Source organism: Suillus discolor (genome assembly GCF_016758755.1).
Source record: "Suillus discolor strain FC423 chromosome Unknown F5147scaffold_5, whole genome shotgun sequence".
Lineage (NCBI taxonomy): Eukaryota > Fungi > Basidiomycota > Agaricomycetes > Boletales > Suillaceae > Suillus > Suillus discolor.
In genome coordinates, this window is record NW_024541252.1 from 472,277 (window position 1) to 498,316 (window position 26,040).

General features: G+C 47.2%; 7 protein-coding genes across 7 annotated transcripts; 4 read left to right on the forward strand and 3 right to left on the reverse strand.

The window, feature by feature from the left end:
- Positions 1–932: 932 nt before the first annotated feature.
- On the reverse strand, positions 933–2,648 carry F5147DRAFT_627907 (uncharacterized protein). The gene is made up of 6 exons (XM_041432726.1): positions 2,318–2,648; positions 2,099–2,261; positions 1,947–2,047; positions 1,810–1,894; positions 1,518–1,753; positions 933–1,463 (listed from the first exon to the last, which is right to left on the reverse strand). The coding sequence occupies exons 1-6, from the start codon at positions 2,334–2,336 to the stop codon at positions 1,420–1,422; spliced, it is 648 nt and encodes a 215-aa protein (XP_041298022.1). The 5' UTR covers positions 2,337–2,648; the 3' UTR covers positions 933–1,419.
- Positions 2,649–2,801: 153 nt separating this feature from the next.
- On the reverse strand, positions 2,802–8,018 carry F5147DRAFT_671378 (uncharacterized protein). The gene is made up of 17 exons (XM_041435589.1): positions 7,880–8,018; positions 7,797–7,814; positions 7,508–7,741; positions 6,953–7,451; positions 6,887–6,907; positions 6,142–6,834; positions 5,737–6,092; positions 5,494–5,685; positions 5,351–5,447; positions 5,284–5,301; positions 5,094–5,234; positions 4,569–5,040; positions 4,208–4,518; positions 3,721–4,152; positions 3,562–3,671; positions 3,321–3,509; positions 2,802–3,270 (listed from the first exon to the last, which is right to left on the reverse strand). The coding sequence occupies exons 1-17, from the start codon at positions 7,957–7,959 to the stop codon at positions 3,111–3,113; spliced, it is 4,023 nt and encodes a 1,340-aa protein (XP_041298023.1). The 5' UTR covers positions 7,960–8,018; the 3' UTR covers positions 2,802–3,110.
- On the reverse strand, positions 8,019–11,320 carry F5147DRAFT_833438 (Hsp70 protein-domain-containing protein). The gene is made up of 9 exons (XM_041443865.1): positions 10,989–11,320; positions 10,238–10,939; positions 10,051–10,185; positions 9,918–10,000; positions 9,581–9,862; positions 9,348–9,529; positions 9,081–9,300; positions 8,779–9,027; positions 8,019–8,726 (listed from the first exon to the last, which is right to left on the reverse strand). The coding sequence occupies exons 1-9, from the start codon at positions 11,226–11,228 to the stop codon at positions 8,270–8,272; spliced, it is 2,550 nt and encodes an 849-aa protein (XP_041298024.1). The 5' UTR covers positions 11,229–11,320; the 3' UTR covers positions 8,019–8,269.
- A 1,534-nt stretch (positions 11,321–12,854) lies between these two features.
- Positions 12,855–13,109, forward strand: F5147DRAFT_531746 (uncharacterized protein; the record flags this gene model as incomplete). Its single annotated transcript, XM_041430095.1, has 1 exon — positions 12,855–13,109. A coding segment is annotated over one exon (255 nt), but the record flags the coding sequence as incomplete, so codon positions are not given.
- A 1,009-nt stretch (positions 13,110–14,118) lies between these two features.
- Positions 14,119–14,322, forward strand: F5147DRAFT_543097 (uncharacterized protein; the record flags this gene model as incomplete). The annotated part of the gene is made up of 1 exon (XM_041430278.1): positions 14,119–14,322. A coding segment is annotated over one exon (204 nt), but the record flags the coding sequence as incomplete, so codon positions are not given.
- Positions 14,323–18,285: 3,963 nt separating this feature from the next.
- On the forward strand, positions 18,286–21,861 carry F5147DRAFT_811351 (uncharacterized protein; the record flags this gene model as incomplete). Its single annotated transcript, XM_041443454.1, has 12 exons — positions 18,286–18,510; positions 18,772–19,099; positions 19,151–19,369; positions 19,433–19,612; positions 19,661–19,857; positions 19,915–20,122; positions 20,181–20,338; positions 20,388–20,484; positions 20,539–20,718; positions 20,774–20,971; positions 21,037–21,369; positions 21,427–21,861. Coding segments are annotated over exons 1-12 (2,706 nt in total), but the record flags the coding sequence as incomplete, so codon positions are not given.
- A 931-nt stretch (positions 21,862–22,792) lies between these two features.
- F5147DRAFT_768519 (uncharacterized protein) lies at positions 22,793–24,438 on the forward strand (the record flags this gene model as incomplete). The annotated part of the gene is made up of 5 exons (XM_041440983.1): positions 22,793–22,909; positions 22,968–23,330; positions 23,391–23,648; positions 23,721–23,849; positions 23,899–24,438. 5 exons carry the CDS (start codon positions 22,793–22,795, stop codon positions 24,436–24,438), a joined length of 1,407 nt encoding a protein of 468 aa, XP_041298028.1.
- Between the last annotated feature and the right edge of the window lie 1,602 nt (positions 24,439–26,040).

Below are 26,040 nucleotides of genomic sequence, written 5' to 3' on the forward strand. Positions count from 1 at the left end.
CTGTGGTGAAAACGCGTATACATGGGATGTTGCTGCGATTGTTAAAGAAGCTAGCCTCGACGACCTACTTTCGGATTCAAAGGTGAGTCGATATAAATGCCCATTGTATATTCTCACAGCTGAATGCGCTCTGCCTGGTCAACAAGTTGGCACTCCATGTACGTGACCGCGGCTTCATTAAAAGATCTTGTTGTTCTCACTATATAAGCTCTACTAGGCTAGTGCTACACGACCTCCAGTGCAACAACGTCCGCCTAATCATCGGATACCTCAAGGTTTCTTTGATGGTGTCCCACCAGATCGTTCCCATGTATGTCATCACTATCAATTCGGTTTTGTTTTCCTGACCTTCATGTTCTCAGTCCTCCGCACGAAACCATCCCCACTCCTCAGTACTGCCAGGCAGCACGTTTCTTGGTCGTTTATTCCGCCGCAACCGCAGCCCCTCTGGTGCTCATGCTACATCACCATCCTCCCCTCTCGAATGGGCTCGAAACCTTGTGAAACAGCGTGGGCGAAGCGATGAAGCTACCGAGTTGCAAGGGCGCAGCCCTGCTGTTGAAGTTCCGTATGCGAAGGGCAAACGTGTATGTTCTTTCTCTCTCGGATGTTCACTGGCAACTTCATCTAATATTACATAGAGAAATGCTTCAGCAGGGGAGGTTGCATTTGCAAAAAAGAAACAGAAACAGAAAACGAAAACGAAACCATCACACTCGAAGATCTCTACTGCAGGAAGCCCACAGCCTCCCAGTCCCAACATCGCTGGACCATCTTCGCAACCACAGACAGCTGACTCTTCGTTGTCCACCACGCCTGCTGCCGGTGATGCTACCGCAGCTACAGTTTCAGCAACGGCGTCACGCCCTTACGCAACGATAAGAGACGTTGGACTCTGGACTCGCTTCTGGCTCTTCATTGGTTGTATTTCTCCTGAATATACGGACGGTAATCATTAGACCTTCTCATCCTTCACGGGTCGTATTGATATGTCATCTCTCTATGGACTCTCATTGATGTGCTTTACCCACTTCCTCTGATGCATTTCGAACCGTCCTCTATGTACGATACCAATACCAAATACCTGCCATCTTCGTTTGCAATGTATACTATCCATACATTTTTCGGTAGCTGAAAACCTGCCGTTGCAACTTGTGACGAACGTATATAAAATTCTAGCTCCAAGATAGTGTCAACTATGCACTGAAATCCATATCCCCGTCAAGTCAGATCAGGCTTGATCAACGCCGCTACCAGAGCAAGAATTACAGTCGTTTGAGTAGTTTCAGAGTTCAGTGCAAGCCGTATGGATAGAAAGATAAAATACATGTTTACATAACTTAGTATAGTACCCAAGAGCACAGCGGACATTGTTTAAATACTGGCGGAAATTGGGGAACGATAGCATCCATCATACACCTAAGTGCGAGCGTGCGCAGTATCCGGTTCTTTGACACCCACGCCTACAGCAAGTAAAAGTCAGTGACGCCCATGCAAACCCAAATCTTATCACCCACCCATCTCTGCATCTCGATCCATCCTATATTTGCTGAACGGTGTTTCTTTAGTTTTATCGAGTGATGACAGCATGTCATCTGCTCTGTCCCGGAATGATAATATGGAACGCGTAGACTTGGCACGTTCTCGGAAGATAAGGCCGATTAGCATGTTGAGACAGCCGATGGAAAAGAGGAAGAAACCGGAGACGAGGGGGAAGACTTTGACGAAGTGAGAAAGAACAGAAGCTCCTATCCTATTGATGTACGGATGAGTTGACAAGAAAACGATTGGAGGGGTATATCAACTTACAAACATTGCATCACTCCAAGAGCACCTAGTCCAAAGTCACTCCCGAGAACGGGAAAGTAGTAATCAAAGAACCCCGCGGGCCAGCCTTGAGAAAGGTTGAGATAACGCATACTAACATATTATCGCCAATATCATACCTAGTTCTGAAAGAATCAAAACGACGGTCTGTGCAATGATCAACAACCGGTTCAATACTGCCCAAAACACGCCAGCTGGCTGATTAGGAACTGTACTGTTTCTAGGCAGAATATTGAGCACATTCGCGATGACGTGCACTAAAAAAACTCACTGTATGTAGTCAGAGTTAATTGTGGAGCTCGAGTTGCTCCCGCCATCGACAAATGCGTTGACTGCTTCGATGTCATCGACCATCACCAGGATGCTGCTAGAAAAAACCAAAAGAAGAGCAATAATGCTAACAGTGCGGACAGCATTGAGACCGATGAAGACATCTAACAACCATCATCCTGTCAGCTCGCAAGTACATTCCTGGATGGCAGCGACTCACAAGCTTTGGCTGGTAGCATCGCGGGCGACGTAAATGCAACAGAAGATCAAAGTGACGCTATACCAGAGAGGAAATTTAAATGCTACAAAGACAGAGGATGACCAGCAACAGAGAAAGTGAAAAAAGGGAACGACAATGCCGCCACTGGTGGCAGCTGAAGTGGACTGAAGGAAAGGGGATTTCTGAATTGATAGACTTCCACTGGCCACCGGTCTGCTTTTCATAAAATCCGGGCACAGGGAAGCACCCGATCTGGGGAATAAAGCACCATTGTCTTCGCAAGGGTCGCCGTCGCTGTGGACACAGTGTGGGCGACTTTTCACAAGTAAACGGTACGACGAAAGTATAATATTGGCCAAATAAGGTAAGTACTTTCGAAGCGCCGCGATTGTACCGCGATAGTGTGATTTCATTCAAGTGATAGTCATCCTAGCACTCCAATCATTTGACTATACTACAGCACTGTGATTCGAAAAGAACAAGGTTGCGAAACAGCCATGTATTCAATATAATGACCAAACACTATCGTCAGCCCAACAAAAGGATTGAACGCCTACACCAGATTGATCTTGATACACGTGTAAACAGGAATGCACATTCGTCGAGTTTGTACTTTCTCAATCCAGTCGACCTAGTTTCCGCAGCCTCTTGTACGTTAGTTATTGTCCACTCCACTAGAGAGTCTGTAATAATTTAGTTCTTGGACACGTGTAAATACATCATCCCATCCCGAGATACATCAACAGATGCGTACAAAGGGCTTGCAAGGTATACGGTGTACAATGTACAAAGGCTACGAGGCAGCGGAGGGCAGTGGCGGAACTTGAGGAATTTCCGCCTGCCGCGGTCGTTGAGATCTTCGTGGCTGTCTATCAACTTGCGCACGTTCGCGCTCGGCTTGCACAGTTGTCATCATTTCAAGCTGCTGGGCAATGAACTCTTGTGTGTTTGGTCTGTGTACCTCGGTTAGAATTGATGCCCACAAGAGCCGTGTAATGCATACCTCATGCGAAGAATTCTCATAATAGTTTCACCGTTCGAGACTTCCTTCTCCTCTTTCTTCACCTTCTTGCGCTCCTTAATGGTCCCCAGATTCCGCTGGTTGTATACACTCTTCACCCGCTTCTTGATAGGAACAGCTTCGCGCAAGCTTTGCTGCATGGTGCGTACACACTCTTCCATGAGAGTATCCCTGCAAAGCAAAATGAAGCGTCGTTACCAGTACGTGAAACGAGATTGCGTACGTATGCCAGTCATAGTACAAACGAATAGAGACAACATCCCGATATTTCTGGTTCTGTAGCTTTTCCAGCGAAACGCCTTCGCCTTCCGCATAGAAATAGTCGCGGAGGAACTAGTTTGAAGCTATCAGGAATGTACGCGCACAAAAGTATCATACGCACCTTCAACCACTTGAAAACTATGTCTACCTCCTTGTCACTGAGTGGTTTCATGTCGCTAGAGAGCTTGGACAACGGCGGTATGAGTAGACCCTCTATTATAACTAGAATCTCCTTCCAGACTCTCATCATCACCATGTCTTTTGCAGTCTCGCTAAGATAGGTGTTGAGAATATGGAGGTTGGCGTCGAAATAATCGAACAGAGGAATGATTGCGCGTTCAATCTCCACGTCAGTGAGTTCCTCGGGCCGAACACGAGATTTCTCGTTGTGAGGAAGAGGTATCTGCACCTCACTGGCATTGGAGCCCAGTGCTGAGCGATAGAGCGCTGTGACATTCCCGAGTGCCTTGTTGTAATCCAGCCCCAGAGATCCGGCTTTGATCAAGGTTTTGAGGACAGGTCGGGACAGTGACTGTCGTATATATGGTGACATCTAGCAACAAATAAGATCTAGAATAAGAGCCTAAGCATCGTATTCGACGGCTTACTTTGTCAATGAATATCCGCATCATGTCTCCCTCACTCCGCTTTAGGAATCGAAAGGCCCGGCCAAAGTAGAACTGCACGTCATCCTTCTCCCCTTCCATACTGATTCGAAGAAGTATCCTCCCTTGGTGGCCATTGTTGGTGTTCTCAAGGTTCAGCCATACATCATGGGTCAAGAAATCACCAAATTCCTTGGGGTTGAGGCATATGAAGGACCGGCCAACAACGTCATGTTGACCCATGAGCGCGCGATCACGTATACTGCACATTAACCATAAAGGCTTGTCGATCGATATGTCATGAGTCTCTTCCCCTTTTCGGCATATAAACGAATCATGTCCAAGAGTTTTGACGGAGACTTACAACGTGGGTTCAAGCTCTCATAAATCGTCCTCGTCTTCACAAGGCGATTCCCAGCCTCGTCACTGAGCGTCACGAAGGTGTCTAGCAATGAGGACGGACTGCTATCAAGTGGTATCAAGTCCTCCGCCATAACAATCTTCACAGCAAACAGGAATCGCGGCCGCTCGTTTTTGTCGGGAACAGGCGGCCCGTGGTTAGCGATCGTGTCTGCGATCTTGTCCACCTGCATCTGGTTATACAAATTGTCAAGGAGCTTCCGCGCAGCTTCAACGTTGTTCAGCTTGACGCAAGACTCTGGGCGGAAGTTGAATGGTTCGATTTTCTTCTCGCCTGCTATTGCAAGCGACTTGGCTTTCTCGAGCCAAGCAGAGGACTTCTGCGGCTGCAGGTAGTCTGTTGGGCGTGGAAACATCTCTGTCATGAAAAGTTCTTCGACAGAGCGACAGTATTGCTCGATTGCCTTGGATATCGTCTGGGAATAACATCGTCAATAAACACTATGCGACAAACGCACTGAATCAGCACCTTGGACAGACTGGTGAAAAATCTCGCCTCCTGATACTCATCTGACCACTCGAGGTCCTGCAAGAAAGATATTGGACTACGGAGGGAGTCAAAGAGATCGACAACAGATGCACTATGTCGTTCTGTATTCTCTGCCTCAAACTAGAGTAGCATTAAGTAGAAAATGGGAGAATACAAGCATAGCACGAACCTTGTCCGCTGCGATTGCCTGGCAACTCCTGTTCAGCTTAATCCCAGCAACTGTGAATGAGACTTACAGCTTGCACCCACTGACCGGTCTTATTGTCTGTGTCAACGAGCCAGTGATGAATGTATGGCGTGAAAAACTGCCCAAGGTCAAATTCCAGTTGTCCCCTTGCAAACAATGAGGTTTTCGCCGTAACCCTACGAAAACACTCACTGAGGAACAAATGCTTTGTACATCGACAACAACGCTTGCGTTCGTCGGTAGAGCGAAAATATGTCTTGTATAGGCACATCTGGGGTTGGACCATTCATCGACGATTCATACAAACGCCTCGAGGAGTTCTGAAGTTCGCTGACAAACAGTGGAACCTGGGCTTCCACTACAAGAGAAACTAGATCTACCCTTCTAAACGCATAGCATCAGTATCCCAACGTCAAGCTTCGTGCAGGGTCATACCCAACAAGAGGATCAGGAAATCGCTTGTCCAGCTGTTTGGCTGCCTTCTCTAATTCGTCCGTCATCAGCAGCAATGGCAACGCCCGGTTGACTCCGGGGCTTGCTTGCAAAGATTGCATCTTCTCTTGATAAAACTGGACTGACACATCTTGAATGTGAGTCGTCAAGTCTGACAAACGGGTACTAATATCTGCCTCAAAACGCTCGATGAGTCCACTCTCCCGTATGAGGTCGAGAATAGTGAGATATGGCTGGGCCACGCTGACTTTTAGGTTCGGCAGGGTATCCATGGTGTGATATAGAGAAGAGAGGAAGATGTTGTAAAGTCCACCATAGACGGATGCCAATAGTTCTGACTATCAAGAAACTCAGTGACGGGTTAGATCATGCGTATTGTCCACGCACATCCTGGATGGGCCACTTGTCTATCTCGAGATCTTGCAATAACTTCGTGGTACCTTGCAGGGCCTCTGGTATGCACTCCATGGGAACGTCGCTACGCTCATATAGTTGCTTGATCTGATCCAAAAAACACGTCGCACGATACGTATGGTTTATGCGCCAACGCATCGCACATTCGTTTATAAGGTCCACGTGAGGAGGACTGAGGATACTCAAGGGAACTTCATCAGCATCGTCCACTTCGGGGCTGAACATAAACTCTAGATCCGTAACGAGACAGTATTCGACAAGACGCCTGTAGAACTTCTTGGGATTTGGCGGAATAAACGTGAAATTGTGGCCAACACGAATCTCGTCATCGTCGTCCCCCTCGTCGTCGCCGTTCTCCTCGCCTTCGTCTACGGCTCCGAAGAACGAATGTCGGCTTCCAATCGAAGTATGTCGCTTCGTTCTACTAGGAGAGTCGATATGAGTAGAGGGCAGCGAGCCTGGACGAGCCCCCGATGTAGCATATATGGAACCATTATCTGAAGGCATGGACTTGGCAAGTTCGGGATTAAGCGACACCATCGCTACCATGAGTTGGGAGAGAATTGAGGTTTCCTGAGTGCGCCAATGATTCCACGCGGTATCACTGCCGAAGTCTTCCTTTCTACCGGGAAATGGCGCGCCAGCGTTGATATTCTTCAAGCAAGTCTGCAATACGCGCACGGTCAATACATAACTCTTCTTTTACCCGTCGTCTCACCTTGAGGTCTACAACAGCAGCCTACTGATGTTCAGTGGCAAGTTCTGCTAGAAGGGCATCACTCACCTTCTCCGTACATGTTTTCCACATCCGATCCACCTCGCCCTGCATGGCGTTCTCAGGAATCTTGAACAGGCGTGCCACAATCATCACAAAGGGCATATCCGAAATACTTTGGCTGATGCTCGGCTGTGTACTGATGGAATCTCCCCGGTCGCGCGACGCCGATGCAGAGTCGTACCCCGAATCATTCGCAGACTGCGGTGGTGCAAGTTTGGCGTGATACATATCCAGGCGTGAATTGAGCTCGGGCGAAACATGGCTCAGAGTCTTCAAGCAATCCCGAAGCATCCTCACGAACTGTGCAATTTGATTGTTCACCTCAACCTTCCATCCATCATCAGCGAGTGTGGGCTCCTTCCTGAGCACACTGGTGGCTTGTGAGGCAAACATCAAGATCAACTCCTCTATGCTCCTGTTCTCCTTCATCTGCCTCCTGAAGGAGTCACCTATGAACTGCCCATAAAAAACGGCCATAGTTCGCCTTGTTAATTGGTCAGAATACCTGCAATCTTAGTGTCAGCATATAATCCCAGAGCACAACGCAGTTATGCCACGGACGCAGCATCTTTCCCCATTGCTATATTCTGCAGTTTCTGTTCCAATACTTTGAGGAGTTTCTCTGGAAACTTGACGCTCTTCGACCCATCCCTGAGGTCCTTGAATATATCACCTATGGATACAATGGAGTTGGATATAGCTCCTGAGAATTTTGAATGATGTTCCTTCTCCTTTACTTCGGAGGCGTGAGCGTGATGATTGGACGCTTTCGGCTGGATGACATAGCTGATGATACTGCAGATGACGTGAGGTTCAAGTTGGTGCTGGTACGCGGGGCAAGGGTACGCACGCTACACGAAGGACATATCTATGTCGCGGATCCAAAAACAGTCAATTGCATGAGGTGGGCGATGTTGACTCATGCATACGTACTCGAACAAATCGTCGTCGTTGACACGATACTTGGAAATGCGTTTCTCGTGAGCACTGCTATCGTAGCTCCGCTTGGACATGGGTCACAGCCGATATTGAGAGTTCTGAAACGGCGCGGCCGACCAAGTTTGAACAAAGGAGTCAGATTCCGATAGATTGGCAAGCGGTAATGTGATTTTTGGTGAAAGAAGGACAGAGATATCTACAAGTTGATAAAAGCTGTCCACCGAATGATTGTATCATAGGCCACATTGGCCCTGGGCAAGCACCGACAAACACACATCATGCACTTACCTGGACCCGCAGCGGACACCACTTGAGCGCAACTGCGCATATATATGTAGATTAACAGATGTGACGCAAACCCCATCTAATGAGTATGAATACCATCTACAATTCGTCATGTCCTGGCTGTCTATCCGAGTCCCCAGGTGCCTGCGTTGGTTCAGTAGATGATGATCCATCGGCGTCACCAGGCTTCGCGGGCGTCTTTTTGACTTTGGGTACCTTTCTCCTCACCAATCTTTGCAGGTGCTGCTCCAACGTCTTCGCTCGCTGCTGCATGTCCTTAGTTTCTATCGCCGGGTCTTCATTCATCTTTGTCCTCTTTTGTCGCTCAACGCCATCATGAAGCCAACTTTCATGCTCCTTGAGTGCTTTCTCGAGCGCATCAAGCTCCTGTGACGTCCACTTCGAAGGAACACCTGCGATGGCGTCTGCCGTGATGTTCTCCCTTGCTTGGGTAAGGAATAATCTAGTACTCCAATTCCACTTTTGTGAGTTATTCAGTGCCTGTGGGAAAGACTCGATCTCCTTGTAGCGGTGTACGATTGGTTTCTCCAGAGTCCTGTCCAGAAATGGTCAGCACTCGAATAGCCTTCCCCAAAAAGGACCCTTACTCGAGAACCGATCGCTTCTCCCATAGCTGCACTGTATCGGCGGTGTCTCTTTCGTCATGTAGCCATGCAATGGTCTCCAAAAGTTTGTTCGAAAGTGTTTGCCTTTCAGATGACTGAGAGCATTTCATGAATGGCGTTTCTGGACCATCATCCAAGAGATCCCGTAGTTTATACAGGTATCCTTCGAGAGTATTATGCGCTTCTTCCCGAAGTTGCCTTGACATCTCCATGTTGTCTAATGCCCTGAGACTGTCGCAGCATGACTCCGATCAGTCTTATGAACGCAGACAATGCAGACGTACCGTTCACGTGCAGCCCGTTTCGCTACAAGACTCAGTGGGCCCTGGGAATTGTACACAATTTCGACCTCAAGTGGAATAGTATTTTGGTCCTTCCCAAGCGGCTTCTTAGCTTTATCTTTCTTATCCTTCTCGATCTTCTCGTCCTTTGGGGCTCCTTCATCAACATCAGTCTCTAATGGTACCTGGTCACCCCCACCTCCAAATAGGCCTTTCAGTTTCCCTATTCGAGCTTTATAATTAAGAACAGGAAAAAGCGGAAATACGTACCAGTGATGGAATCGTCTTTAATCTCGCCATAGGCTATGGCGTCTCCGACAGACACAAAGCCGGATTCGGAAAGCACGACAGTAGCCTTGATCACCGGATCGAGTGCCCCACGTTCAGTAAGATTATCAATGGCCTTGGGGATGCCAACAATCTTTGCCTCGAGGATCTCGCGGGGGAAACCACTAGAAATAAAGTTAATAAAATATGAACATTTGTGTCTACGGAACACGCACGACATGACTTCATCGGGGTAGTTCAGTATCACAGAAAAATCTTCTTTACGCTTGAACGTTAGAGTCTTTCTTGCACCATGCCTCGACCCAGCAGGTAAGACTGTCGTGTGAATCGTTCGCGCGCCTGGATTAGATGCGAGGTACGACGCCTGGATGTCATGTATTAAGACATCAGTTACACGAATGTCCTTGGTCTTGAATTGACGAGAGAGGGAAGCTCCATAAAGCGCTGCGCCAAGCACGGCGGATTCATCAGCATTGACATTGAGTGCAATGCGATCTCTAATAAACATGTAAACTCCAATGGTCCAAAAATGAAAAGATATGTAATGCTTACTCGCCAACAGCTGCTTTTACAGCGGTCTGGACCATGGGCGTGCGTGAATTTCCGCCTGTTAAGATAACGGATGAGATATTTGTCTGTAAGTGTGTCAGACAATATTTGCAGGACAACCCACGGGCATGCATACCAATGAAAGCTCAGCATTCGCAAGTGCATCATAGATGGGTCTTGCAAAGCGCGAATGAAGGTCTTTACAGGCGTCCTCAAATTCCGAGCGAGTAACCTTGGTCTTGAAGTCAATGTCAAATGCAACACTCTCCACCTGAAGACTGTGAGCATCGAAACCACATACTATGTTTAGCAAGCTTGCTTACTGTCGACGTCGCGTCTGAGTTGGCACTGAGGATAGCCTTGACGCGTCCAGCCTCCTTCCAAAGTTTAGCCATAGCGCGCCTATCCTTTCGTATATCCCGGCGGTGCTTTGACATAAAACTGTCTATCAGAATATCCCGCAACCTCAGATCTAGCTCTGTCCCGCCCGTATTTCGATCATACCCGACACCCAGAACGTTGATCTGCGTGTATGATGCCTTCGTCTTGGGATCCTCGGCCGCAGCGAACGAAACCACGGTGGCACGTGTCGAAGATGCGCCGGCGTCGTAAATGACATGGTATTCGGGAGTGGTCGAAAAAGTCCTCGTCATAGCGTAGTTGACTGCTACAGCCGTGCCGTCGTTGACCAATGCTAGTGTTCTCAATCCTGCAATTTCTATTGCATCTGCAATCGAGTCGCGTTCGAGCTGGGAGAAGTATGGTGGAACGGTGAGGATAACCTCGTGTACCGACTCGCCTGCTAAATCCTCAGCAAGCTTCTTGATATATGATAGCTGCATCGCGACGAGCTCCTCCGTACTCCATTCCGTGCCGTCACTTTGTTTCAGTGCAACGGTTTTGCGGTCGGTCTCAGAAATCTGAGCGGTAGATATGGAGGTGAAATAGGTGACGATATCAGAGTTGAATGGTGCGCCTTGTAGGTATTTTAGGGATGAGAATGAGTCTTGAGGGAAACGGGACGCCTGTGTTCTGTCAGACCAAGGGCAGAATGTTGTGGGGAACGGTACTCACGATGTTCGCCGCGTCAGACCCAAATAATCTTTCGTCTTTCTTCCATGCTACTGAGGACTGTATCTTTCGCTTGGAGTCCTTGTTCAGTAGCACGTCAAAGGGCACACCAGGCTTCATGAGCGAAGCCTTGATCCAGTCCGACCCATAGTCAACTGCTAGTATGGATGCTAATGAACTCTCAAAAATAGCGGCAAAGAGAACAAAGAACGTAACCGCCTTTCTAAGCGAAATACAAGGCATGACGAGGATTCAGAAGCAAAACCAGGTAAAGAGCATCGAGCGACTGAGGACTATGAATTTTGTTTCTCGAAGGTATAATGAGCCACGCTAGCAGTATTACTAAGTATGTCTACCAACTAGTAGGTTCCACGTATGTAATTAGATAGAACCGGCAAGCGCCGAAACACTGAGCCTGGATTAATTGGCATTATACGCACTAGCGAGAATTAGTGCTCAGTAGAGTTAGGAGACAATACTATATCGATTGTCGTTATATCAATCCTCGCTACTATGGACACTCGGTACCGTTTTCATTCTATCTACCTACAAATACCATTTGTTCCCGCACCTCGCAACCTTCCTCAGTTGACTTCGCATGTCCACTGAGGTTAGTACTACCTTCGTACATAGTTCCTATTTAGCTGACACTGTCTGTAGCTACTGCTGCAACAGGTACATATCAATATACATTAGTTGACTTCGCACATCCACTGAGCTACTGCTGCAACAGGTTATGAGCCCTGCGCACCTATAGTGAAAATTTCAAATTAAGCGCGCAAAGAAAAGACTCAAAAAGAAATGTCTACCTCGAACGGAAAACTCAGAGAGGATTTTCTCCATATCCCAAAGCTCGCCGCAGACAGCGAGAATTGGATGATGTACAACTTGTACAAGGAACATTTGCAATGGTCCATCAACGCTTGCAGGCTGCTCAGCCATTTGGATGGCACTGAGACTAAGCCGATTGATCCCCAGGGACTACCTGGCAGAGGAGCGTCATGGACACTGGGAACCCCTGACGAAATAAAAGAGGTTAGCATGTACAAAACCGAGCTGAAGGAGTGGCACACGGGCCAGGCCATAACGAAACAGCAGATAGTGGGGACAATCCCCGACTCGCTGTTTATTCAAATCAAAAATTTAGACACGGTGAAGGAAATATTCATGCACCTCTCGAGCCTGTTTGAGCAGCGCTCATGTGTGGTGTCCATGGAGCTATTGTGAAAACTCCAGGACCAGAAGTGTGCTGAAAAAGGAAACATCAGAGAGCACTTTGACAAAATGCGAATGATCAAAGAACAACTGTCCTTGTTGGGACATGCACCTTCCGACGAAAGCTTCGTGGCTATGATTATGAGCTCACTACCAGCATCCTACGACCCACATCTATCTGCACTGATGGCATCAGCCAAGGTCTCGAGCATGAAGCTCACTGCTGATACGTTGATATCGACAATTGTCAACAAATATGACCGCCGAGCCTTGAAGTCGAAGAAGGCAGGATCCTCGAGTGATGACACTGCCTACAACATGAACGCAGGTCAGCGCACTCAGAGGATAAAAGGAAACTGCCATAATTGCAGCAAATACGGACATATGCAAAGAGATTGTCGTGCTCCTGGAGGTGGAGGAGCTGCTGGGAGCAAAGGCAAAGAAAAATCAGACACTAAGGGCAAAGACAAATGCACTGAAACAGCAGCAAGCGCAAAGGACAAGTCGAAAGATGATGAACCTGAAGGGGTATGGTTAATGCATGAAACAAACACATCAGATGAACAAACATCGTTCACTTACGCGACATTGACCGATTCGAGCAAAAACGATCATACTCGAATTGAACTGTTTGATTCCAGTGCTTTGCACCATATGTCATCGTACCGAGAGCTGTTTCACGATTTCGTCAGCATCAGCCCAAATCCTATTACAACTGTGGACAAACATACCTTCGAAGCGATCAGTAAAGGCAATATAATGATCCAACTGCCAAATGGAGAGTCAAACACTCGAATACTTCTGAAGGATGTTCTTTACGCACCAAAGATGGGCGTAACCCTCGCATCTATCAGCTGGCTCACCACAGCAGGATACGCTGCGCTGTTTCGTGAAAACTCTTGCAAGATTTTCAATGACAAAAAGAGATTGCTGGGTGAAATAGCGGTCAATAAAGGACTATACTGTATCAAAGGGCCAAAAGGGAGCTTCGCAGGAGTGGCAGGTGTGAAAGAGACACTGACCATGTGGGAAATTCACACGCGTCTAGGCCACATGGCACCAAGCAGCATTGCACAAATGATCCGTGATGGTGCTGTAGAGATACAACAATTGGTGGGCACTACACGAAATAAGTAACCAGCAATATAAAAATGTGTTGTGGTTGTGCACAGCCTAGTCTGCTTATACTTGCAAGACAAGTGCGTTCGACCCGAGGGGTTTGCTGTATGGTATTAGAATAATCAGTTAAAACAAAAGGAAGATAGTCCGAAGTGCGGGAAACAAAGTCTGAAGGTATAATTATGAGTCCGATGTCAAAAATGTCGGGTCTGATGTTTTTGGGTTTCGGGTCAGCGTCGGGTTTGCGTCGGGAATATAGCGAATGTCGGGGATAGTGAATGGCGGGTTACTGTCAGATGTTTCAGATAAAGAAAGGATGATATTGTGGAATCCAACTAAGAACTACAAATATCGGATGACCTCCTCCTACTCGGAGGTAGAAAGGTAAAGTAAATAGGTAGGAGGTATGCGAAATATATAGTGTCTATGTAGAAATTTGGAGTGCTATAGGCGAATGTAGTAGTGCTGATTTTTGGGTCCGATGTCCTATGTAATAACGCATTCTACAATGTTAGCGATGTGAAAATGAACAACTGCGCACCTAGTGGGGATAGATACAACAGGACAAGACATAGGGAGGACAAGTGCGCGGGAAAATATCGGGTCCGATGCGTGGGAAACGTCGGGTCCGTCGGATTAGTGTCGGGTTTAGTGGGTTAGCATCGGGTTTAGTGGATAAACATCAGATTTGAGCGGATGAGTGTCAGATAACATTGGAAGTGATTCATGTATTTGACATGCATGGGAAAATAGCTGAATACGAGCCTAGCGTGAGCTTGAGTGCTACAGCACGATCACTGGAATAGATCTTGATGCGGCCGAAAAGATAATGGACACTTGCAAGTCCTGCGAGTACACAAAAGCCACTCGAAAGCCCATTGGTAAAGTTTGCGACCCTGTGTATCGTGAAAGCTTCGGTGACAAAGTCCATATGGACTTATGGGGGCCCTCTCCAGTAAGAACTCCTGGCCACAAAGAATATTTCGCGTCATTTACTGATGACCACACACGATTCACTCACCTATATCTCCTGCAGACCAAAGACAAGACATTTGACACGTACAAGAAGTATGAAGCATGGGCAAACACGCAGTTCGACATGAAGATAAAGTGTTTGCATTCAGACTGCAGTGGAGAATTCACTAGTGAGGAGTTCACACGTCACCTAAGTAGCAAAGGGACAGAACGCAAACTCACCATGCACGACATGCCCAAGCACAATGGAGTCGCTGAGCGCTTGAATCATACCATCGTCAAAAGGGCTCATGCATTGTTGCACGCCAGTGGACTGCCCAAGTACCTGTGGGGAGAAGCCGCCATGCACGCAATGTGGTTGAAAAACCGAACTGTCACACACGCATTGAATAACAAAATGCCATATGAAGCATTATTCAATAAAAGGCCCAACTTAGAGAACTTACCTATCTGGGGGAGCCGTGTCAAAGTGCACACGACAGATGACTCCAAACTGGACATGCACGCAATAGAAGGCCGGTGGGTGGGTTATGACCCGCAGAGTAACGGGCATCGAGTATATCTACCCGAAACACGGCGGGTGGTGGTTGAACGTAGCGTCAGATTCGACACTGCAGAGGTCCGCATACCTCTAGAAAGACCTGAAGAAGGGGGACACCACATGGTACAAACCGATGATGTTGGTTCAACAACCCTGCCAACAGTCAGCCACACAGTACGAATCAATGATGTCGGTTCAAAACTCACTGGTCCATCATCACCTCCAACGACCAACCCTCCTCCTACTGACCACCTAGGCTCCCAATTTGAGGGCAATGTGCAGCCGTGCCGTTCTGCAAGAGTAAGAGTAGAGTCAGTGTACATCAAAAGCCTGCGCGACGGCGCAGGCACTACAGACGGTCGAAGCAGCAATGTACCTCGCGGGATGCAGCAAGTCCCTGAAGAGTCCAATCTAGCAGTTGAGCTCGGGATGCTGGGGGAGGATGGAGAGGTTGACGAGGACAATGAAGAAGTCTTTGCCATGATGGCAGGAGTCGCCGAGGTTGAGAGTACAGACCCGACAATGCTGGAACAAGCTCGTGTGAGAACTGACTGGCCGAAATGGGATGATGCAGTGAACAAGGAACTCACCATGCTCAAAGACGCAAACATGTGGTCGATCATAGAGAAGCCGGTGGGAGCAAATATTGTTGGGTGCAAATGGGTCTTCCGCATTAAGAGAAACGTGGACGGAGAAATAGATAAGTACAAGGCCTGGCTAGTAGCCAAGGGGTACTCACAAGTCTATGGTGTCGATTATTACGACACATACACACCCGTCGCACAGCTCACATCACTCTGAACAATCACGGCAATTGCCACACGCAACGACTGGGATATTGATGTGTTTGATTTCCATAGCGCGTTTCTCAACGGAAAACTAGACACTGTAGATTTACAACTCAGAGTGGTTCTATAGGCTCCAAACTGATATCTTTATGTTGTAGATTGTGCACTGCCTATCTGCTATACTTGTGGGACAAGTGCATTTGACCCTAAAGGGGAAGCTAGTGCAGCAAAGGTCTAGAAATGGATGCAGAAGGTGCTGCTTGTCGGCCGATGCGAAGCGCGGAAATGTAGCGGCGGCCAAAGGCGTGGGAAAGATGCGGCTGCGAAGCGGCCGATGCGTGAGGGTTTCGGATGATAATAGAGATGAAGGACAATAGAAATAGATGTAGAGTGAGGTGATAACAGATACAATATGAGTGGTAAATGGATACTGATTGCCAATAGCTACCAACTGTAGGCTAATGGGAGTTGCTACTGGAATGTCCGGAAAACAAGCTACTGAATGATATGTACTGCTAGTGCTTAAGTATAGCGCTAAGCGCTGTCAAACGGAACCGAGCTGATGTGCTACTGAGTTAGGTATGTAAAGCTATATGTAAATAAGGGTCTATGATGAAATAAAGGTGGTGTGATGCGAAAATGGTCTGATATGTAAATATAATCATGAAATAACATACCATTGGGTTGGTTTTGGACTATGGATGGATGCGGAACATCGGCCAATGAAGCGCGAGAAAAGCGGCCACTAAGCGCGGCTGTGCGCGCGCGGGAACATTGCGGCCGTCACGGAAAAGTAGCGGCCGCTAACTGCGACTCGCGGGAAAGCTGCGCTTCATGTAGGAAAGTAATAGGGTGCTGAGGGATACCACAAAAATAGCCTCTACAAGGCTGTAGGGACTTCCAGTCCTACAACGCAAACGAGGTCATCTTCATGTAACTACCACCTGGACTCAACATCAACTCACACTTCAAGCATCCCATCGCATGCCTGCACATCACATTGTATGGATCAAAGCAAGGAGCTTTGAAGTGGTACTTGGAGCTATGCCACTTGATGAGGAGTCTCGGCATGACAAGAGCAGAGTCAGACTGGGGGGTATTTTTTAAGCATATAGGCATGGACATTCTCATTCTTGCTGCTCACATTGACGACTGCACCATCACCAGTAGTAATTCCTCACTTATTGCTGAATTCAAGCAGCAAGTTGCTGCACACTTCAAGCTTACAGACTTAGGTCCAGTTGCATCCTTACTCAGCATGAAGGTGATGCTTGACCGAGTTGCGCACACCATCTCCTTTTCACATGAATCCTATGTTGACGCCATACTCATGAAGTACAACTTTGTAGATATGAAGCTGAGTTTTATTCCCATGGATCCTAATCTCCCACTCTCCCACTCACAATCCCCAAAAACACCAGCTGAGGCTGCACAAATAAAAAATGTACCCTATTGTGAGGCCGTTGGGTTGCTTATGCACCTCACAGTAGGTACATGCCCTGACATCGCATTCGCGGTCTCCACAGTCACCCAGTTCGGTGCCAACCCCAGCATGCAACACTGGGAGGCCGTCAAGAAAATTTATCGTTATCTCATTGGCACGAAGAAACTTGTGCTTACCTTCGGCAGCTGCAAGCAAGGGCTGGAGGGATTTACCGATGCCGATGGTGCATCGCAGGAGCATAGACATGCAGTGTCCGGCTATGCGTTCCTGCTAGATGGCGAAGCAGTATCTTGGGGATTGAAGAAGCAAGAGCTTGTGACTCTTTTGACGACAGAGGCAGAATATGTTGCAGTGATGCACACTGCCAAAGAAGCCATTTGGCTTCGACGTTTCATTAGTGAAATCTTCTGTCCGCTTACCCAACCTACCATCCTTCATTGCAACAATCAGTCCGCAATTGCACTTGCTCAGTCCAGGGTGTTTCACGCCTGGACTAAGCATATTGATATCTGGTATCATTTTATTAGATTTTCTGTTGACAAAGGCTCAATTTCTTTAGTTTATTGCCCTACGGACAATATAGTCACAGACACACTTACGAAACCCCTCCCTAGCTTAAAGGTCAAACATTTTGCCTCTGCCCTCGGCCTGTGCTCGGCTTGAGGGGGAGTGTTGTTATATCAATCCTTGCTACTATGGACACTCAGTACCGTTTTCATTTCTATCTACCTACAAATACCATTTGTTCCCACGCCTCGCAACATTCCTCAGTTGACTTCGCACATCCACTGAGGTTAGTACTACCTTCGTACATAGTTCCTATTTAGCTGACACTGTCTGTAGCTACTGCTGCAACAGGTACATATCAATATACATTAGTTGACTTCGCACGTCCACTGAGCTACTGCTGCAACATTGATAGAGTACCTAGCGAGAACGAGTGCTAGAATACATCAGTAAGTGTACATGTGAGATATGAGAGAGTACTACACACCTCAGTAGAGTTAGGATTCTGGACACAATTCCTGCTACCATTAGGGAGTGGGTTATGTCGCAAATTTCCGAAATCGATTGTAATCAGGAACCGTTGGTATCACGTTACAATTGGATTACAATGACGCTATCAACCTTCATGTAATCATTATAGCGGAGTTTCAATCGATTACAATGCGGTTACAACGTTATGGATATCCTACAGCTCGCCTTCGACCACATTCTCAACAGTTTCCCTCCCTTGCCCATACTTATATATTACCCGTCTATCCAGGACATGGCCCCCGAACGCACAAAATTCTGCGATCTGTGCAAACAAGACCTCAAACCACGTGGGTGGTCCACTCATCGCAAGGCCTGTGAGAAGAAGGCCGAGAAACAGCGTCAGAATCAGCTTGTTGCGGAATCCATTCGAAGGGAAGATTTAGAGGCAGAAGCAGGTATGTCCAAGTTCAATTCATTTGTCTATCAGTCTAAGTTTTTGTATTTAAACTGACTCATAGGCCCTTCAAATTTAACGAGACATCAATCATCACGCGCAAGTGTCAACGATTCAGAGTGTGCCAATGAATTTATGGGAAACGAGATGGATGATGGCATGGGGTATATTGACGGTAAGTCAGAATCTTAATTACATTCGTTATGTATTATAATTCATGACTCACTGTTCACAGATCACTTTGCTGATGCCGATGTCTCTGAACGTGCAAGCACTCCCAGATTCCGGGTTGACGACATTAGGTGTGAGTATCATCCAAGCAGTGGGATCCCACCTGAGGTCCACGCTTTTGAGGACTTCAAACGGCGTCCAACCCCACTGGCATCTATCCCGCCTAACCAGCACCCCTGGGCGCCATTCAAGTCGCGACTAGAGTTTGAACTTGCTGAACTTGCCCTGGAGGCTTGTTTGAACAACGAGCAGACTGATCAGCTCATACGACTTTGCAACCGGTGCACTTCCCGACAGGAGAAGTTCACATTCCGGACCCACAAGGACATTCACGACAGGTGGGAGACTGCTTCCCATCGCCTTACGGGGGTTATTTCTTTCTTTCTCTGATCTTTAGCTTCTGACGACTCTCAAGTTTAGTTTACTCAAGACATGATTTCAGTACCGTATGACGGTACCATACGAGAGTTTGATCTACACTATCGCAATCTCTGGGAGTGGGCTACTGATCTCCTTCGTGATCCTCAGCTCTTTCCGCACATGGTATTTGATGCGCAGCGCTTCTCAAAGTTTGATGGCGAGACATTTGTAAACTTTGTAGATGAACCTTACACGGCTGAAGCTTTTTGGAATGTTCAAGTATGTAATACTGCTGTAGTGATTTCTTGTATTCATGAATTGATCTATTCTTTTGCCTCATAGTCTCAGCTACCAGAGGGCGCCAAACCTCTGGCGTTTATTCTGTATGCGGACAAGACGAAGTTGTCCTCATTTGGTACCGCAAGAGGTTACCCCGTTGTTGCACGCCTTGCGAACCTTCCCACCGACATTCGCAATGGTCAAGGTATGGGTGGCGGCTACGTTGTTGGGTGGCTTCCTATTGTATGGAGTATTTCATTAGTTAGCGGTTAGCACTGATCGTAGTTCTAGGTGAAGGAGGAGAAGGATCACGCTGGCAAGCCAAGCTGGGTCAATTTCAAGAACACTGTTTGGCACGAGGCGTTCTTGAAGATTCTCTCTCCGCTAGCATCAAAATCTAGTACAGGTCAATGGTTTGAATGTCTCGACAGCATCCAACGCTGGTTCTTTCCTTCGATATTAATCTTGTCAGCCGATTACGAGGAACAGTCAGTGCGTTCGTTTATCTGTACATATGAATAATTGACTACTTGTCAATGTATTAGATGTGTTATGTCGCTCACTCGAGGGATCAAGTCCCTGTGGCCATGCCCAGTTTGTCTCGTTCCCCATGACGACCTTTTGGATACTTTGAAGGCCTATCCTCGTCGAACATCCGATCAGTCACAGAACGTCTTGCAGGTTGCGCGGGGCAAGCAGACCGCTGAAGAGAGAGATGATATGCTCAAACAATATGGACTTCGTGATGTCCAGGTAAGATTCTGTTATCTATAGTACCAGCGGTGTTGTATTACTAACCCAACCATGTTAGAACGCTTTTTGGATCGTTGCGCTTACTTGTGTACATTATGCACTCTCGTGGGATAGGCTCCATTTCAATGGTGGCCTGTACCGCGATCATTTGTGGGCCGAACTGCAGAGAATAATCATTAGTCTTGGGAGAGCAAGTGTAGCGCAGATGGACCACAAGTAAGTCTATAGCTTGCAATTTAGGACTTTTTTGATTTCGTGTTACTAGCTACGAGGCGTTTCCACGGTGGTGCAATCTCAAACATCTATCGCAAGTCATGAGCATTTCCTTTGCGGATAGTAGCGTGTATGAAGACATTTCGAAGGTATGTTTTCGTAGGTTCTTATTGATGAGTCGAGTCTGATGGTTGTTCTCTTAGATGGTGATCTATGCTGCACATACCATTGTGACTGAGGACGAGTGTCCAATCGGCTACCTCTTACTTCGTTGTATTCGACTCTTTCTTGAAGTTGATTTATATGCAGCACTCGAGGTTCACACAGCTGATACTATCCGTGCAGGCCGACACGCAGTTCAAGCGTTCTCAACCTATCTCCAGGTGTGTTTTTTTGACTTCCCTCGAAATTGTTCGTCAATGAATCTTATTATAATAGCAATATATAACTAAAACAGCCGACACGAGCGACAAGAACTGGAACTTCCCCAAATTGCACATGAGTGTGCATATCTTTGACAACATCGAAGCTAAAGGAGCTACACGTAACTACAACACGAAGCCAAACGAGAAGATGCACGGGTCGCTGAAAGATTCGTATCAAATGCGCACCAACTTCAGGAATGTGGCGCCGCAGGTAACAGATTTTATTCTCAATATCATTGACTTGTTGATCTTAGACTACTGCTACAATATTTACAGATTCTTCGCATCAATCATTGGCAAGTGGTCGCCGAGAGCATTTGCCGGAACATATCCGACTTCGATGAGTATCAGTCACACGATGTCGACAATGTGCTGGACGAAGACAATTCCGTGGTGGATGATTTGGTCGTCTCGAACGACTCGCCTCATCTAAAGCTTGGATCCAGACAAGCTCCACAGACTTTTGAATCTGTCGAGAACACTCACAGACATGACAGCGCATTTACTAACTTTCGTATCAGGCTCAATGATTTCTTAACTAACTTTTTACCAGCCATTCAAGTCCCTCTACCAGGCGGAAAGCGGGTCCAGCTCAAAGCAAATGGCAAGGTACGATGATCATTGTCCAGTTTGGCTGCGTTCTGTTATACTGACGTGAAGGGATAGATTACCGGGTGCCGTTTCTTAAAGGTTAACTATGAGTCATTGGTAGATTGGCGCCAACATACCGATTTCCTTCGTTGTAATCCCAAGTTCTTTGGTACTCCGCGCTTCGACTGTGTGTTCGTCCAGACAACCGACAAGATCATCTTTGGTCGCCTGCTCTTTGTTTTTGAATGTACACTGGAAGATACAGCCCTCTCCCTTGCCCTTATTCACCCATTTGATGCTCCCACTGGTGTTCGCATCCGAAAAGACAAGCATCTCTCCATCTTTCGTGTGCGAGCAAGACCCCGGGCGCAGGCTGAATTTTTTTCAGTAAGGTCGATCATCCGCGGAGCTTTCCTAGTGCCGGATGGTAGCAATGATTACATTGTTGTCGATACTGTTGACACCGACATGTTCCTTCGTGTGAAGGCGCTGCATCTTGAGGCAGGGCACCTTGTACGTGTTTGATGCCACACATAGTCTTCCTCCCCTTACAGATGGTATGCCTGCTTACTAGTATCTTCACTCGTTGGTCTCACTGACTGTCTGCTTTTGCCTCTCGTGAATACCAGGCAATGTCATCACCGCCTCTAGACATACATTCCGCATACTCTGCCTCATGATATACCTCATTTTCCTCGGCACCGACTTCACTCTGTTCAATGCATCAACGCCTTCAAGACTTTCTCGCCATTCATGATCAAGCTCTCTTCCAAGAACCCCCAAGATCACCTAGCACTCATCAGCGCTGGAATCAACAACTCAATCATGGCCCAACCCCATCTTAATCACCAGCTATCTCCATCACCATACGCGTCCTCCCAACTCCATCTCTGTCACTGACCATCTCCTAGACGCATCCTCCCAACCCCATCTCAGTCGCCACTAGACACGTCCTCCCAATTCCATGTCACCGGCCATCACCATCACTAGATGCATCCTCCCAACCCCATCTTAGTCGCCACCAGATCGTCCCTGGGGGATCCTGAACTACCTTGAGGGTCAAAGGTCGCGAAGCGTCCATCCTGGGGGATCCTGAACTACCTCGAGGGTCGAAGGTCGTGAAGCGTCCATCCTGGGGGATTCCTAACTACCTCAAGGGTCTGAATCAGCAATCAGACTATCAGCCGGTTTGTGACGAGCCCTTTTGATGCACGTGTATTAAGGTTCACTCTTTAAAGTTTCATCTTGCGAGGGCACCCTCTAGTCGTGCGCTCGTTTACGTGCCTCACATCAGTTTGCCGCTATCAATCACAATGCCGAGCCACCATAGTCATTCCCAAAGACGTAAGAAGATGTGGGTAGGCAACGTGTCGAATTGTATATAAGGTGCATCACACCATTTCTTCCTTCGCTGTCTTGCCACTGAACATCTTGTAGGACAATGTCTCATCTCTCAGTGCACATATCGGACAGCAACTCCGATGATGACTTCGATGAGGGCAACATCGAGCAAATCTCCATCCCAGGGCCCAACGCCTCCAAGGGAGATTTCATGGATGTACGTACTAGCTACAACTTATTATCTTAACTATATTCAACTTGATATCGTGCTCCAGGCAGTCAAAGCATTGCAGCTCGAAGTTCAGCGTCTGTGCGAAGAAAATCGTGCTCTCAAGGAGAAGAACAAAGTTCTACTTGCCGAGAAGCCCAAACGGAAGCGGCGCGTTGAAGCACCTGATGAACTCGTTGCTCACGAACAGACCATCTCACTGTATGCTCGTAAATACGGCATGACAGTGGAGATGTTTCCGGACAATGAACTTCTCACCAAGAAGCTGCCGGATTTGCCTACACCATTCGATAGCCATGACCGTTACAAGACTGCTGCAACTCAGGAAACGGCCTTCTTAGACGAACTTTACAAGCATTTCCCAGAACGCGTCCATCGAGCCATACAGAGTGTGTACTTCAAAGACCTCGTACGTCACATATTTTGTTTTGTTCTAACTATCATCTGATGTATTCTTTAACTATGGTAGGTACATAAGTGCATCAGCGATGCTCGTTCAAACGAGATCAAAAAATTACGTGGCGTTGCTGGAGATATTTTTGACCTTCCTGCGAAGTACTTTGCCAATCCTAGTTTCGACAGAGCCGGCGTTGTTGAAATTCAAAAGATGCTTGGAGTGTCTGGCAAGACGCAGGCTTATAAAATCTTTCCGCCTCTTTTGTTCCCAGGTCTGCAAGAAGACACCACCCTCAAGACTGTTTTCGGCAACTGGATACTTTTCGCCAAGGTGCGCTATCATTCACTGCTCGTATATTTGTATCATGTATGCTACTTACTATGACAATGGTCTATCTACTAGATTCTGAGAGCATCACTGCATGGCGTCACCTCGCTTCATCAAGAGCCTTGTGGCGGATCAAAGACTAATGCTCGGAAGTGGAACTTTCAACAAGTCACTCCAGGATCTATCGCATGGGCGGCAGTTATCGTACGTCGTGTATATTGCATCAAATATATCTACTGATGTTTGAACGCAGGCAATATTTCTGCTCTCACCCGACTCCGAATTTCCCGGTTCGGGAGTGGGGAAATCATCGACCATCAGTTACAAAGACCTGTTCTTTCAATATAAGAAGATGCTCATTACAAAGTGGGACACCAGGCGCATCAAGAATATTATGGTCAGTATCAACAATCACATTTTTGGCACCGCAAAGTTGTCCACCCTCAATCCCGCTGGTGGCGAAGACTTTTCGGATGAAATCAATCGCGCTATGCTCGCACTCGACATGTCATCAGACAGTGAAGCAGATGAGGTTCCACCAGCATCAGTAGCGCTACATGAAGGTCCAGGCCCAGGTCTCAATGCAGGTCTCGTCAACCGACCTGCAGAAGAAGCATCTGAATCAGCATCTCGAGCTGCTGCTCATACTAATGTTGAAGCAGACGAAGCTGATGTAGATGAAGCTGATGGTCAGATAATAGGCAGGGGCCGAGGGAAGGGAAAGACTAGGGGGAAAAGGGCAGTAGCAACTCATAGCAATATTCGTCGTGGTCGTTCTCAAAAAGTCTCATAGAAATTGTTACAGTTAGTGATCCACCGTCTAGTGTAGTGCATTGCATTTGAATTTGAACGCAAAAATGTCGTTACAATCGAGTTCAATCGACAATGCTTACATAACAACAAGATTACAAAATTTTTCAGAGACTTTAATTCTACAGCAACCACATTACAACTGTTCTGATACTCAACACCGCTACAGCAGCTCTCACCACCATCCGCTATTAGTAGATGATAACTTTTCCTTGGACCCTCTGCCTTTAATGAAACCAAGACCCCCGGGATGATCTCATGATTGAAGGTCGCGTCATTCTCCAAGGACGAGGACACGAAGTTAGCGACGAAGACCTCCTGGACCAGCAGCAAAAATTGACTCAACGGTAAGCAGCATATCCATCCTAGAAACAAAGATATTAAACGAAGACCCTGATGATCTCGTAGATGAAGGTCGCGTCGTTCTCCAAGGACGAGGACACGAAGTTAGCGACGAAGACCTCCAGCAGCAAAAATCATCAACTATTATAATAAACCACGGTAAGCAGCATACCCACCCTAGAAACAAAGATATTAAATGAAGACCTTGATGATCTCGTAGATCAAGGTCGTGTCGTTCTCCAAGGACGAGGACACGAAGTTAGCGATGAAGACCTCTGGCAGCAAAAATCGACTAGACAACAGTAAGTCATTCTTACCGCAGCATATCCACCCTAGAAACAAAGATATTAATTGAAGACCCCAATGATCTCATAGATGAAGGTCGCGTCGTTCTCCAAGGACACGAAGATGGCCACTCACTCATACTCAAACAGTTCCGTCTTACCAGAGAGGCATTTGACCGCCGGGTGATCAGTAAGTGGTCCGTTCAATTTCGAGCCAGCTCATCGCTCACATTCCACATGCACATCCATGCCACCATGGCCGCTCGCTCATACTCAAACAGTTCCATCTTACCAGACATCGGCCATCGGGTCATTGCCTGAGTGGAGTTGAAGCCAACGGGAGAGATGTGCGGCTGACTCGCACTCAGTCTAATACTGGTGAATGATTTCATTGATGTGGAATGGGAACCCTACCGCTAACTACAAACTATATCCTCCAGAACCCTACCTTCATCCAACCGCACCCTCCAGCGCTACTCGAACTCAAACCATGTCCTCCCAGCAATCAAAATCCATCGAGTCGGAGTTCCTTTCCCCCCATGTTTCCGCCAAATGAGTTCCAACTATGACAACCACCACCACCGCATCGTCATCCACACCAATGAGATTATCTGTGGAGATGGATATATGGAGGAGCATAGGGATGTATTATGACGGAATGCGCACCCCGCAGATGAGCCACCAGTACCATACCAATATTAAAATATAAATAATGTATTAAAATTGACAAATAAACATTACAATCTGACTTGCAAGCCGCTGTTTGACATTGCAATTGCCTGTTACAACTCCCAGCCAAATAGCTCATTACAATGACTAAGACAGATTGCCACGCATTGTGACAGCGGTTGCCATCTCAATTGCAACCGTCATTCCAATTTGATTACAATTGTGACTCTGCTATTGTAAGCGCTTTCAATTTATGTTTGGTCTTTGAACGTTGAAATGCCATAAAAGGC